This window comes from Heterocephalus glaber, unplaced genomic scaffold (genome assembly GCF_053883595.1).
Source record: "Heterocephalus glaber isolate CG9 unplaced genomic scaffold, H.glaber_assembly_v1.0 deba00000621, whole genome shotgun sequence".
In the NCBI taxonomy this organism is placed as follows: domain Eukaryota; kingdom Metazoa; phylum Chordata; class Mammalia; order Rodentia; family Bathyergidae; genus Heterocephalus; species Heterocephalus glaber.
The window spans coordinates 29,119,712-29,134,565 of NW_028258153.1; the positions used below are offsets into that span (position 1 = coordinate 29,119,712).

The window sequence follows — 14,854 nt, forward strand, 5'->3', positions numbered from 1 at the left end:
TTTTCTCATTGAGAGTGGGTCAGACACCTGTAGTCTTCAAGCTAGGGAAAACTAGGTATCTCTAGGTTTACATGAAGACTCTCCCAGAGTCTACAGCCATGGTTGCTTTAAGGGAATTAATTTCTACCATATCAACTTACTTATATTCTCTTTTCAAACAACGGATTTGTCTGAGAACCTCTCAGGCAAAAGTTTAGCTTAGTCTCCTTCCCTCTCTCCCCTGTGACAATCACCCTTTCCTTCCTTTTTTTTCTTTTTTGCTTAAATTCTTTTATTTGCGCATTTTAGGTATACAATATGTTTACATTTATCATTGGGTGCTTGTACCTGTACATGATGTATCTTGGTTATTTTTTCCCCATTCCCTGTGCTCCCTTCCCTATTTACAAAGACTTTGTTTCCATTTTTTCCTTTTCTCATAATTTCTCCTTTCCCTCCTTTCCTTTCCCCTTCCCCTTCCCCTCCCACTTCCCCCACCCCTTTGGACCTTTTCTTCCTATTTCAAATTATCAATTATTCATTTTAATCATTTTAATCCTTATTTACACTTTCAGTTTCTCACACCAAAGAAACTATTTGGTATTTACATGTGTGTCCTATTTATTTCACTTAAGAGTATGGCCTCAATATCCATCCATTTAGCTATAAATGTCTCTAGTTTCTCATTCTTTATGGCTGAGTAGTACTCCATTTTATAAAAAAAAATACATCTTCTTTATCCAGTTTCTAGTTGATGTGCACTTGGGCTGTTTCCAAGCTTTAGCTATTACAAACTGTGCGGCTATAAACATGAGTGGCATTTATATCGTTGTGGTATGATTCTTTTAATTCTTTTGGGAAGATACCCAGCAGAGGAATAGCTGGGTCAAATGGGACCTCTAAGCATAATTCTTTGAGGTATCTCCATACTGATTTCCACAGTGGTTGCACCAGTCTGCACTCCCACCAACAATGGAGCAGGGTTCCTTTCTCTCCACACCCCCACCAGCATTTGTTATTGGTTGATTTCTTGATATCAGCCATTCTCTGTGGGGTGAGGTGGAATCTCAGTGTTGTTTTCATCTGCATCTCTGGAATGACCAGTGATCTTGAACATTTTTTCATATGCTTATTTGCTGCTTTTACTTGTCTGAGAAATGTCTATTCATTTCAGATGCCCATTTTTGAATTGGATCTTTAAATTTGAGGGGTCTGATTTTTTTCAGTTCTTTATATATTCTAGATAGTAGTCCTTTGTCTGAGGTACAGCTGCTAAAAATTTTTTCCCACATTGTAGGTTGTCTCTTAGCTCTGTTGGTGGTTTCTCTTGCAGTGCAGCTTTTTAATAAGATGAGATTCCAGTTGTTGCTCTTTGTGCTAGTTCCCGTGCTACTGAGGTTTTGTTCATAAAGTCTTTTCCTATGCCAATGTCTTCAAGAGTTCTACCTTACTTCCAGGAGTTTAGTGTTTGTTTTAATATTTAGATCTTTAATCCACTTCGATCTTAGTGTATGCAGTACTCTGATTTAAGCAAACTAAACCCAGTGATAGTATTTTATTTCCTAATTCTAAAAATGAAAACTCGCAAGTAACACTGTATGTTCTTGCCAGCCAACAAGCTCAATGATGATATTATTCTAAATATTCACCACTTTGACTACCTCAACCTTGTCCAAGAAAATTACCATTGCAGCACTGTCATTGGGATAACTGCTTTGTTTAAGGAAGTCGAAATTTCCAGAGATTCAGAATCACATAAATTAATTCCACATAATTGTAAAACTTAGTCCTTTATATGTTTTTAACAAGCATAAATTGTTACATTTTTCTGCAACTTAATATTTCTATAGTAAACTGGCTAAATATCCAAGTTCCTAAACACCGAAGCTTGCTTTGAGGCAATCTCTCCTTCCGTGGTAAAACATAAACACTCGGAGTGCAAGTTAATGTAAAATTTTTCTTACTTTGTATTCTGGAATTGACATAAGGTGGAGAGAGACTGTCATGTGACCCAAGGTCCCTGCTGCTCATGTGGTCATAGGGAGTCCCATCTCCATAGTTAGTAAAATATTATCCTCTTAGCAGAGTGCTTGCTTCATCTAGAGTCAGCTGAGGAAGGGAGACAAGTCTGTTTTGCCAGGTGCACTAGCTCTACTTTTAATTTGGGGCATTATATGAAGTTTGAAACTTGCATGAGTTTAAGAGAGCCCTGGATGAACTTGGATGTCCTCCATTCCTCCAGGACCCTGAGCTACTTCTGTCTTCTACATCTTGTTTTTGAAGTACACCTCAATGCGCATGAGGAAGCCAGCGTAACCCGACTCCTCCACTTCGTAGGGGCGCTCCTTGCACACTCGCTTGGGCTTGGGGAAGCTGTCGTGCAGCCGGAAGATCACCTTCTCCACAAAGTGCTGGATCTCGCACTGCTCAGGGCCTCGGACAAACACCATCCAGTCGTGGGTGAAGCCCTCCTGGCGGGCTTCTTGCGCAGCTGGGTGCGGTGTTCCAGCTCTAACTTGACCTGGATGGTGCGCTGATTGTCCAAGGCTGGTGCCCCGCCCCACCCCCGGGCCCCACATTTCTCCTCACTGCCGCCACGCCGCTCCCAGCCCTCACTGTCTGTCAGGCGCCACCGCCGCCACTCCCGGCCGCCAGCCCGCCAGCCAGCCCCGCGGAACCGGCCCCTTTTCTTCCTTTATAAAAGGGTTTACCTTTTACCCACATGGAATCTACCTGAGTACATTGTTCCAAACTGTGAAAACTATGGGAGCGTCAATGGGACTGTCAGGTCTAACTTAAGTGAGTCCTTCACAAACAAACGGGACAAAGCCAACAGGCTACTTTTAGCAAACAACAGCAGCTTCTCAGTAAACAGGGCAAGTGGACTCAAAATGTAGTATATATCCCCCCGGTGCCAAAAAGTCCAGTAATTGTGTACACACCTGAATAGACCGTCCTTGGGCATCCAAGTCATAAATATCTCACCCCAGATTTCTTTGCCCTTTTAATACCTATATAAGCCTAATTCCTTTCCTAGTTAATTGCTGCTATCTCTCTCCCAATGTCAGCCCATCCACACACGGATGTGATAAACTCAGCTTTTCCCACTAGCTGCTAAAATCTTCTGATTTCTAATCCCTGTTAAGTGGAATAAACTTTCCTTTCAAAAGCCCGTTTTTTGGTACTGGGGATCAAACGCAGGACCTTGCGGTTGTGAGGCAGGTGCAGTGCCACTGAGCTAAATCCCTGGCCCTCAAAAGCCTGTTTTCTGACAAGTACATTCTTTATGACAGGGACCTTTCCAAATATTAGCATCTCATTAGGCTTGCATGAATAAGTAGCAAATCCGAGTAGCAAATCCCCTTACAAGTCAATTGACTTCCAATTCTCTGCTTTCAACAGAAATGACTAAACTGTTAGCTCATTACTAAAGCATTTTTTCACAACAAGTTACTATATAATTTTTGGTATGTTTCAGGAATGAGTTCAAGTGATTGAGTGACATGGTATGTGATGAAGAATTAATCTTACCCACAGAGAGGAAAGATTTTTGCCCTTGGCTCCTAGAAGATAATCACTAGGCTCTTGAGGTGTCCTTCCTCCTTCCAGTTTTTGTTTATCTGGAGGCTGTGGGCCAGGCCAGACAGACTATGCCAACAATGTAACTTACGGAAGGGGTGCAGGGTCATGTATTATCAACTTGACCTCTGGGAGAGCTGGAAACTACAGTCAGCCACATGGGGAGTCAACCATACCTGTAACCCCCTAGACTGTGAGTCTCAGGAAGCTTCCTGAGCTGGCCAAACTCCACATTATTTCACACACTGCTGCGGGACAACATAGCACTGTGCAGAGCTCCACTAGGAGAGGATGGCTAGAAGCTCCATGTGAGAAATGCTCTTGGCCTCTGCCCCATATACTTCTTCCCTGAGATGATTTTAATCTATATTCTTTCACTGTAATAAGCTGAGACTGAATTTTTCATAAATCCACTAAACTCAGCATATGGCTATAGCAAAACTCCTTTTTTATGTTGTTTGAACAAGATTTCTCAGTACTTACTTCTAAAAATAAAACAAGGAGAACATCAATACTAAACCCTAGCTCATTCTAGCAAAAAAGTCATATTTACTCATAGACATAAAAATTAATTGCAGTTCAAGGCCAGCCTGAACTACATAGTGAGACCCTGCCTCAAAAACAAAAACATAAAAATTAATTGAAAGGAAAAGAAAAGACCCATTTTGCTCATTATGATACATATTTCCAATAAAATTTTACCTTCTGGGTTTCTATATTAAAACAACATTCTTGGGCCGGGGATTTAGCTCAGTGGTTTCGCTGCCTGCTACGCAAGCGTAAGGACCCGAGTTCGATCTCCGGTATAAAAAAAAACCCCCAAAAAACCAAAAAACAACATTCTTTTCATCAGTTATATAGTAAATATTGTAATAATGGCATAATTCAGAATTAAAAAAAATAACGATAGCCTAAAATCAAAGGAAATTTAAAAGTTCTAAATTGAAACTTACATCCATATTTTTATTCAAGATTTATAACTTGAATAATAAAAGGCTTTAAACATAAAAATACATTAAATTAGCATAAAATTCTTTGGAGGGAATAAAATATTGCAATGCACCATAGTTTGAAGGAAAAAAAGGAGTCATGTCAAACTTCTAAAATTAATGCTGAGTTTTTGTATGTTTAAAATGAGTCCAGGAAGTTATCGAATCAGTATGGTTTTTAGATTTTACACATTTTAAAAAGAGGGATAGAGTAGCCTTATTTTAGGTTTTGTTTTTTGAGACAGGGTCTCACTTTGTAATGCAGGCTGGCCTTAAACTCACTATGTAGCTCAGGCTGGCCTTGCAATCTCAGCGATCCTCTTGCCTCAGTCTCCCAAATGGTAGGATAACACCTGTGCAGCACCATCATGCCCAGCCTAAATAGCTTTATTTTAAAATGTTAACAGAATACACTAAAAATTACATTCTTTGCAGTTATTTAAGGTTAAGATAAAACTTTTTAGATACTAACTTACAAATATACACAGAGGTATATAGTTTTAAAAAATTCTTTCAGGAGGGACATGAAGGGAAAAATCAAAGACAGCTGTCACATTTTTTGTATGCTTCAAAGAACTGAGTGAGTACAGAGCATAAAGCAGGGGACTTTTGCTGCCAGGATTGGGGGGCTGACTAATGAAGGAATAGCAACAAGGAACAAGGAAAAGTCTTTTCTGCATAAAATTCACAGATAGGAGAGTCATGTGACACGTATATATAGAATGAGTCCCTTGGTTTGGACTTCTAGGATTAGCTTCTACTCTCAGTCCATACTTGGCACTCCTGGTTTCTCTTGCCGTTCTTTCACTTCTCAGTACAGTATTATTGGAGGGTTCTCTGCCCATTTTCAGTATCAAAAAGAACTGTCTCAACAGAACTGTAAACCACATTGAGCAGTGCCTCTGCTATATTAATTTTTGAATCCCTTAATGTTGTACAGTGCTTTGCCTATAGCAGGTATTAAAAATATTTTGTCAAGGGCCAGGGATTTAGCTTAGCAGTTCCTCTGCCTGCCTCGCAAGCTCAAGGTCTCCAGTTCGATTGCTGGTGCCAAGAAAATTTTTTTTTGTTAAAATAATTTGTATATTGATAAGAATAGCACATATCACTTTCTGTTTCTTCTTTTTGTGGTGCTGGTGATTTAACCTGGGGCCTTGTACATGCTACGCAAGTGTATTCTACCATTAAGCTATCTCCCCAGCCCTTTATTTTGAGGCAAGGTCTCACTAAATTGCCCAGGTTGGGCTCGAACTTGGGATCCTCCAGCATAAGCCTCCAGAGTAGCTGGCATTACAGGTGTGTGCCATCACACCTATCACATCTTTTTTTCTTGAGATCTTGTGCTCAGAACTCAGCCATCATGCCAACGAGAGAGACCAAGCAGCCCGTGAAGAGGTCCTCACGGAAAGGCCCACAGGGAGCAGTGTGGTCCCTCACCCTCACCCCTGACTGAGCTTCCAGCTGACAGTGAGCACCAGCTTGCCAGGAACATGAATGAGTCATACTGGAAGCAGAACCTTTTAGCACCCAGTCAAGCTACTCCAGCTGAGACCTTTGAAATACATATAAACCTTCCTCATGAGAGCAACTCAAACTGAAGATTCATAATTTGTTTTAAGTCACTACATTCTGGGCGACTTATTTATTATGTACAAATAATAACTGGAATATAATTAAAATAAGTGCTATATGTTATTTATTATTTTATTTTAAGAAGACGCAACACTTCTGCTCCACGAAAAGAAAGCCATGGGGGTATATTCAACATGCCTAGCTTCAATGTGAATATTAATCCTGATTTAGTAGAGAAGCTGGGCTGAAAGAGGAAAGAATGGGGTGACTAGAGAGGAAAATGGGATGAAAAATAGGAAAAAAAAAAAAAAGAAAATGATTTCTCAGACTTTACATACCAGGGAAAGTAAGAAAAAAAAGAAAAGTGTGCTACTTTGCAAAATAATAACACCGAGATGGTCATCCTTCTAGATCACAGAGATGGTCTAGAGAGCTAGGAGGCCTACTTTAGTAAACAGTATGAGTTTTAGAAATAAAGGAATTCTTTAGTCCAATCTCTTATTTTCATAATTGAAAACAAACAAAAATACCTGGAGAGGAACATGAACAGATGATGAGTCCAAAGATTGTTATTAATTATTTCACAGTGCTTTACCAGAGCTCTGCTTTGAATTTAAAGGCAAGGGCTGGGAATTTAGCTCAGTGGTTCTGGTGCCTACCTCGCAAGCGCAAGGTCCCAAGTTCAATCCCCAGTACCAAAAAAAAAAAAAAAGTATGCCATGAATTTAAAGGCAAAAATCTGCCCCTCAGTATGGGGAAAGGGTGTAGGGCAGTGGTAATACAAGTAAAGAAGCAGTGTCTCATCTCCCATGAAAATGAAGATGCTCCTGGATTCTCAAACACAAGTCTCATCTGAGAGCCATGGAGATCAAGCTCTTAGTGAAAGGGCAAGAAAACTCAAAGCAAGAAGATGGATGGAAAGAATAGTGCCTGAGGTTACCTCACTGAGGGTGGCCAGAGTTATTTTTTCAAAATAAGAAGGTCTACAGAAAGTACCATTTGAAGAAAGCAGGGTACGGGGTACTCAAGTAGAATGGGGTCATGGGAAGAGGGTATCATTCTTTCACCTCTTCCTTCTTTACCAAATACTCAACTTGCTTTCAGACTGGCAAATTCAGGGGCTCTAACTGTAGTACTAGAAAGAATTAACTAGGAAGGCCTTATCCTCTGCTGGTCACTCACTCACTCCTCTCAGGGAGAGTAAGCCCTTGCTACACCATTTATTATACTCCCAGGTAGGACAAAGTACCTAAAATGCCAAGAAGTGGGTGAGTACAGAACTCTGGGATACTTACATCCATAATTTGGACATAATAGTATTTGTTTCTATAGTATAATTTTGTTAAAGTTAGTGACAAGTGGATTTCATACAGATCTTAGGTTCATGAATTTTTATCAATTTGATCAATTATGATAAATCTATGTGATTAATTTGATAAGTCTATATAATAAATCAACTAAAACTATACTTAAAATCCTTAGCAATTACTCCAGAAAAATAATATGCACAGGAAACATGAACATGATACAGGGTATTATACTGTATGTTCAAATTAATACGTCAAGACTTCTTGTAAAAGGCAGAGCACAGAGGTTTGCAATTTAAGAGACAATTTTGCAATTCAGGCTGCCTTCAAATCAGTCATCTCAGTGATCAAGATCTGTCACAAGAACAGTAAGTACAATGCTTATTATGTTCTTTAGCTAGTATTTTATTCACCCTGAATACAAGTTTCATGCATAACACATATCTGATCATCAGAACTGAAGTGCTATGTTGTTTAATACTCAAAGACAAGACTCAACATTCTAAAGCTATGAAGTTGTTAGACCAAAAATCAATTAAAATTTAGTTTTATGATTAACCAGACAGAAATAGTCATTTAAAAAAAATACTTAAAACAGAATCAAGATCCCTCTTGGTTGCAGGGAATACTGTGATCCACTAAGTATACACGAGATATAGGATACTTCATTGATGTCACATGACAGTTGGAGGAGGACAGCTATTCAGAGCTACTACCAAAAACCTGATGCAAACCAAAGTATAAAATCTAAATATTCTTTAATTATATTTATGTGGTCAACTATTGTATTCCAATATGTTAGCAGTATAATCTCTGAAATCTGTCTCCTCACACACATATACGCACATGTGCATACTCACACATTTTTAAAATGTTGAGGTATCCAAGGTAATTTCAGTAAAGACAATTCATTTTCCTTGGCAAGTTTTAAAAGCCTAAATGAATTTATTGTGAAAAAACAGAAAAGGCAAACAGGTCCATGAGTATACTGGTATCATTTAGAATATAAGGGACAGAAAATAGTAACTTAGGAAGGAAAAAGTGAAAAAATTATCCTTTTACTACAATTCTAATTATGGAAAAATCAAAGCATGATGGAACAGTCCTTCTGTGGTTTAAAAAATTTTTTAAAAACAGTATTTTAATTTTATTTTACTATTATTATTTTTTGAGACAAGGTCTCACTATGTAATTCTGGCTGGCCTTGAACTTGTGGTAATCCTCTTGCCTCAACCTCCTGAGTGCTAAGATTACAGCAATGACCCACCACGTCCAGCAATAATTTTAAAAGAATTTCACATAAAGACAAACATAGCCAAGTATATGCTCTGATAGCACAATCCATGATACAGCAAAAGGATTAAAACCCTGATGCTGTAGTATCAGAGCTCATTAGTTTAATGGTGCTATGGTCAAAAACCCCGAGGCATTATTCATTGTTTCTCTAGTTTTTAGGCACAAAATCAGGAATTTCACTTCACTGCAACATTTTAAAGAAAGGCCTTACAGCAACATGACCAACTCTTCTCATCTCAGGGGACAACATCCCTGTTTCACATCCTCTGGACAGAACTGTTTCTGGAAAGAGTGTGTGAACAAGCAAAGGTCTCATGCCTCTTTCAGAGATCCCAGTTCAGCGTACAGAGAAACGAATCCTGAAAATTGCCGCTGTTGTGCTGTAAGAATGGAGGCCCCACTGGTGAGTTTGGACGAAGAGGTTTTTTTTTTTGCTACTGGGGAATCAAACTTGGGTCCTTGCACCTGCACAGCAGGTGATGAAACCACTGAGCTAAATCCCCAGCCCTGGACGAAGAGTTTGAGGACCTTTGACTCTGCTACTCGGAGGAGCAGGAGAAGCAGCCCCACTGTTTCTATGGCTCGTCTCCCCACCATCTGGAGGACCCCTTCCTCTCTGAGCTGAAGAATTTTTCTTTTGAAATAATCACCTTCAAGTCCATGGAGGACCTTGTGAATGAATTTGACGAGAAGCTCAATGTGTGCTTTTGGAGCTACAATGCCAAGACCAAGAACCTCGCTCCGGTGAAGAACCAGTTACAGATCCAAGAGGAGAAGATGACCTTTCAGGATGAGGAGGTTTGGGATGTACTGACAGTTACATTCCTTCACTCTGGGAAGACTGGCGGGACCCAAGCATCAAGGCTCTGAAGGGCAACAGTTCTGACACCAAGATCCATGAGAAGGAAGAGGAAGAGTTCAATAAGAGTGAAAATGACTCTGGAATCAATGAGGAGCCTCTACTCGCAGCAGATCGGGTAACTGAGGAAACTGAGGAAATGATGCAGAACTCCCCAGTCCCTGAGGAGGAAGAGGAGGCAGGCAGACTCGGTCCTGCTGCAGGAGGTGCAAGCCTTGACACAGACCTTCAACAGCTGGTCCTACAAAGGTGAGGCCCTGGGTGGGCTGGCTGAGGATAATGTGCCAGCACGGTAACACATGTGACAGAACCCAGTCGCTGCCCCAGTGCAGAAGCTTACACATCCAGAGGGTGGGTGGCACCCTCCTTCCTCCTCCACAACAGGAGGGAAGTGAGTGTTTTTATAAATGAAAAGGTAGTCAAGCAGAATGTAAGTGGTAAAGCTAACCAAAGAACAAAAACTAAAGGAAAAGTAGAACTCGAAACCACTGTTGAAAAGCAATGGATGATGCTACCATAAAATCAATGAAAAAAATACAAATGGTAATAATAATTTAAAAAAGAAAGGTCTTACATATTACTATTACTGCTAAGAGCACACAAAAGATTTCTAAAGCTGGTCACAAAGATCAAGAGAGCTATCCTTCATTGTTTATGTAGGACTCAATACTTCCTCTCTGTAATTAATTGGAGACTTTATACAAATACAAAATAAACTCTCAGAAATGGTAAAAATGTACCTGGTCCCTGTTGTTGATGTTTGAATAAGGTAACTGCCCAGTCATCAGTTCATATAGAACAATCCCAAATGCATATACATCAGATTGAAAGCTGTACGGGTTTTTATCTTGCATTCTGATTACTTCTGGTGCCTGTAAGAACATAAGAAGAAATGAGGCTTCAGCTGAATAAAAGACTGAAAATGCAAACTGCAATTCCCAGAGCAATGTTTAATCATTAAAACCCTTTTATGTAATTAATTCTCTTATTAATGGACAAATAAAGCCCATTATGAACCCTTAAAGATGCTGTTTGTACTGAGATTCCAAAATGCATCACTAAGACTATATATATATATATATATATATATATATATTTTTTTTTTTTTTTTTTGGTACTGGGGATTGAACTCAGGACCTTGCACTTGCGAGGCACGTGTGGTATCACTGAGCTAAATCCCAGGCCCTAAGATTTTATAATTTTATCAGTCACCTTCTTTCTCAAAAATACTGTCACTATCATTTGAATTCTCCCCACAACTCATCCTACAAGAGTCAGTTCCCACTTCCCATTCCCAATTCAGCAAAGAAATGCTACTAGACCTGTGGCAAAAAGAGATTTGAGGGCAGGTACAACTACTGTAGTAATTGTCTTAAAACTTAAGTTTTCCACTGGCACAGAAGATTTTCCTCATCTCAGGGTACCTTAGAAAGTAACAGTAGAATTTCAAGGATGATAAACTCATTCCCTTCCAAGCCATGGTATAAATGGGCCATAGATGCTTTATTAACAAAAGTAATGGCAGATAGATTTAGTAGAAGTTGGTTTAAAGAATCTTTTGATTGCTGGTTCTTGTATAGAGAAACAGACCAAATCATATGTGCCACATTTTTATATAGTTCGATCACTGCATTGCATAACTAGGTTTTATTTTGTTTTGTTTTTTCCCAGTACTGGGGTTGAACTCAAGGCTTTTATACTGAGTTATATCCCCAGCACTTTTGAAAGTTTTTTTGTTTTGAGACAGGGTCTTGCTAAGTTGCTTGACCTTGCATTCCTCCTAGCTCAGCCTCCCAGAATGCTGGGTATTACAGGTGTGCACCACTGCAGGAAGAACAACAAATAACTGGTTAAAAATAAGCTTAAGAGCTTTCTTCCTTCACCTTGCAACTCTTGTACTCTTTCATTTGGAAGGAACTGAAGAAGGCAAGCATATTAATGAAAACATCAATTTGATAGCAAAAGCTCTACTAACTACAAAAATGGCTGCAGGACAGGACAAGGTAACTAGTCTCGGTAAGGCAGGTATCTCACAAGGATAAAGAATAATGGCACACAACTACAGCTGCAAATCAGAATCACGTGTGGAGCCTCTGAACCTCTCAATGCCCAGAATGCACCTAGGTCAGCAGCTCAGTGTTACAACTGGGAGTGGGACCTAAACATTACTATGGGATATTCTGAAGACAGTCAAAGGCTGGTGGTGGTGAAGGTCACGTTTACTTGTGTTTGTTGTGTACTTTGTTGATAAGTTATTTTTAGTAATACAATACAAAATAAGCCATATGTAACTGTGATGAAATGAACAAGCCAGAACACTAAGAGGCTGGTCATGATAAGGACATAATGTTTAAGGCCTGAACCAATTTTTGTGAGGCACAGAATAAAAATCAAAATTGTCTTTTTTTTTTTTTTTTTTAAAGTATTGGGGATTAAACCCAGGGGTACTCTAATATTGAGCTACATACTCAATACTTTTAATTTTATTTAGAGACAGAGTCTAAGTTGCCCAGGCTGGCCTGAAACCTGAGATTGTCCTACTGCAGTCTTCCAAGCAGATGAGACTGCAAGTATGCACCACAATTGCCAGGAAGAACTGTCTTTTAAAATTTAGTTTGATTTCTCTGTTGTTGGTAGTTTGGTGAAAATCTGCATGTTACCTATTTACAAGAGATTCATGACTGATTCTCATTTTAGTGATTTAATTTGCAAACATCTTCACAAAGATTTCTATCTCTTCTAAGGTTTAAATAAAAGAAAGTTGAGATCACTATAAATAATCCACAGGACCACATAATTCTAGTACTGACCAAACTCTTTCCTCCTTGTCTGTGGATGGTCTGTATTTGTTTCTGGAGGCAACATCAACTCAGAAAGATCTGTTTAACAATAAAGAATATTGGCTATTCCTTGTCTTGGCATGATAAAGGATGAACTCACCTATCCGATTATCAACAAGAAGTAACTAGGAGAAAATATAAAACTTCCAATATGAAATATACATTAGTATATCTGAGGTTTCTGAAAAAGGAAGGACAAACCTGGAGACTTGATTGAAGTCAAGTCTCTCATACTAGTTAAAACAAACACACCCTTAAAACACATGAATGGTTTGTTTACATTAACTTGAGGCTCTGCAACTGCCCCTATCTTGTTAGGGTAGACCTTTATTACAGGAGTGTGCCTTCAAGGGGATTGGGATCCAGATTACAGTCATTAATTAGCTTATTTATAATTATTATTTTTTGCTTATTTATAATTTTTAATTAAAACAGTTAAACACATATTAAAGATTAAAAAAAAACCCTAGCTACTTAAAATTACTGAATCTTGGAGCATCAAAAACCCACTACTCCAACCCAGCGATTCCAAAAGGGAGACTCAGAGGATGTTAAGAAACCTGTAAGTTAATGACCAGAGTACTAGAGTACAGATCTCCTAAATCCAGTATCTTCTCTTCCACCTTTCCACCTACCCTAATTCCATTTATTTTCATGAGAAATCGTAGGCTTATCATGACCAACTGAGAATCCTACCTTGGAATTCTCTTCTTGGGGACTGCTGCATACATTTCACGGAATTTAGTCAAATATGGCTTTGAAAACTCTTGCAACTTTTCTATTTCTATCTAGATAGTACAGATTAGATTACTTAAATCTTCAAACTGCATTAAGATTTTGGGATAATTATATTCATCTTAGAGCTGTGGTTTTGAAACTGTTTGGTCTCAGGACTTTTTTTTGGTACCTGGGATCGAACTCGGGTCCTTGAGCTTGTGCAGCAGGCGGCAAAACCACTGAGCTAAATCTCCAGCCCCTGGTCTCAGGACTTTTTATTCTTAAAAATTACTGAAGACGCTATAGAGCTTTTGCTTTTATGGATTCTATCTGTGGATATTTATCATTTTAAGCTTAAGTGATAAACTGTTAAAATACTTGGTAATCTATTAAATTATATTAAAATAACCATCAGATGTTAACACAGAAAACTTATTTTTAATGAAGAAAATAACTACATTTTAAAAAACAAAATGAGAAAAACAAAAGTGAGAATGGAACTGTGATTCTCTTAATGTCTGGCTTAACAGCAGTCAGACAGATTCTCATATTTGCTTCTACATTCGATGTGAAGGATATGAAGAAAATCTGGTCTCACAAAAATCTTGTGGGCCTCCTGAAAGGTCTTACAGACCCTTCAAGAAGCACTGGTTTACAGCATGATTCCTATACCTGACTTTTTAGTAGCTTCCTGCAGCATCTTGCAGAAGTTTTAGTTTTATCCTTTTTAGAACTTCTGTCTTCTTTTCCACTAAGTAGAAACAGGAATAAAGAGAAAGAAGAGCCATACAAGGCAGCACAAGGATGACACTGTTAAAATTGTCTCTTTTTTCCTTTTGTCTTTCCTCTTCCAGCTGCCCCCAAATTAGAAAGTTTTTAGTCTGAATGAAGTAACTTTTCAATTTAGGCTTAAATAAGATTGTGAAACAGCCTTTGTTAAAAGGAATAGTTCTCTTAGCAAAACAAGAATAATGGCTGTAGATCACACCTGTCTTAAATTGTAAACCTTTAAAAAAAAAGGGCACAGAACATTTTGAACACGAAATATTTTTCAACAGAATTCTGAGTGGAATTTAAATACTATTTACAAAATGTGTATTTTTGTTTGGAATATATTGAAACTGAGTCTGTAATATTCTTTTTAAAAATAAAAAGGTTAAAACTATGTAAGAAAAACATTGATTTTTTGCGAATATTGAAAGCTATGAAAATAGTTGAAACTTTCAAGTAATTCAGCAACATCTCAGGGTCTAAAAATGTAATCCATGGAGAAACAGCCTCAATTCTTACCATCCACAAAATAGATCCAGACAACTGTTCAAACTGATGGGACCCACTCCATCGAGATTTCACTGTGGCTAGACCAAAATCACCTATTTTTACTGTGAGATCTTCGTGAAGAAATATATCTGAGGTGCAGTAAGTAAAGGAAAATAATGTGTTTCATTTTTCTATTAGAGTATTAGGTATATTTTAGGCACAAGATCTAGTTTCTATAATTCTGTAATATGATATGCTCAAAAAATGTAGTACTTTCTATTTCCCTGAGGTCAATAAATATGTTTTAAACAATAATTAGTTCTATTTGGCCTGTAAGATCTGCTTTTAGGATTTTTTTGGGCTTGAAACGTGTGAGGATGAGGTGAGATGCTTTCCTATGAGTACAGGAGATCCAAAAACTCTTCCATCTGATTTTGGTCATGTAGGCCCAGATAT

At 38.4% G+C, this 14,854-nt stretch overlaps 1 protein-coding gene and 1 pseudogene across 6 annotated transcripts in view; one reads left to right on the plus strand and one right to left on the minus strand.

The window, feature by feature from the left end:
- Braf (B-Raf proto-oncogene, serine/threonine kinase) overlaps positions 1–14,854 on the minus strand; it is a 183,032-nt gene that overhangs the window by 23,531 nt on the left and 144,647 nt on the right. For all 6 annotated transcript variants that reach the window (XM_004851286.3, XM_004851285.3, XM_087206321.1 and 3 more), the window contains 2 exons: positions 14,429–14,547; positions 10,322–10,453 (listed from right to left, as the gene is read on the minus strand). In XM_004851286.3, the coding sequence (XP_004851343.2) occupies positions 10,322–10,453; positions 14,429–14,547 (251 nt within the window). The remainder of the gene's footprint in view (positions 1–10,321; positions 10,454–14,428; positions 14,548–14,854) is intronic.
- LOC106009900 (fasciculation and elongation protein zeta-1 pseudogene) lies at positions 9,260–9,877 on the plus strand (annotated as a pseudogene).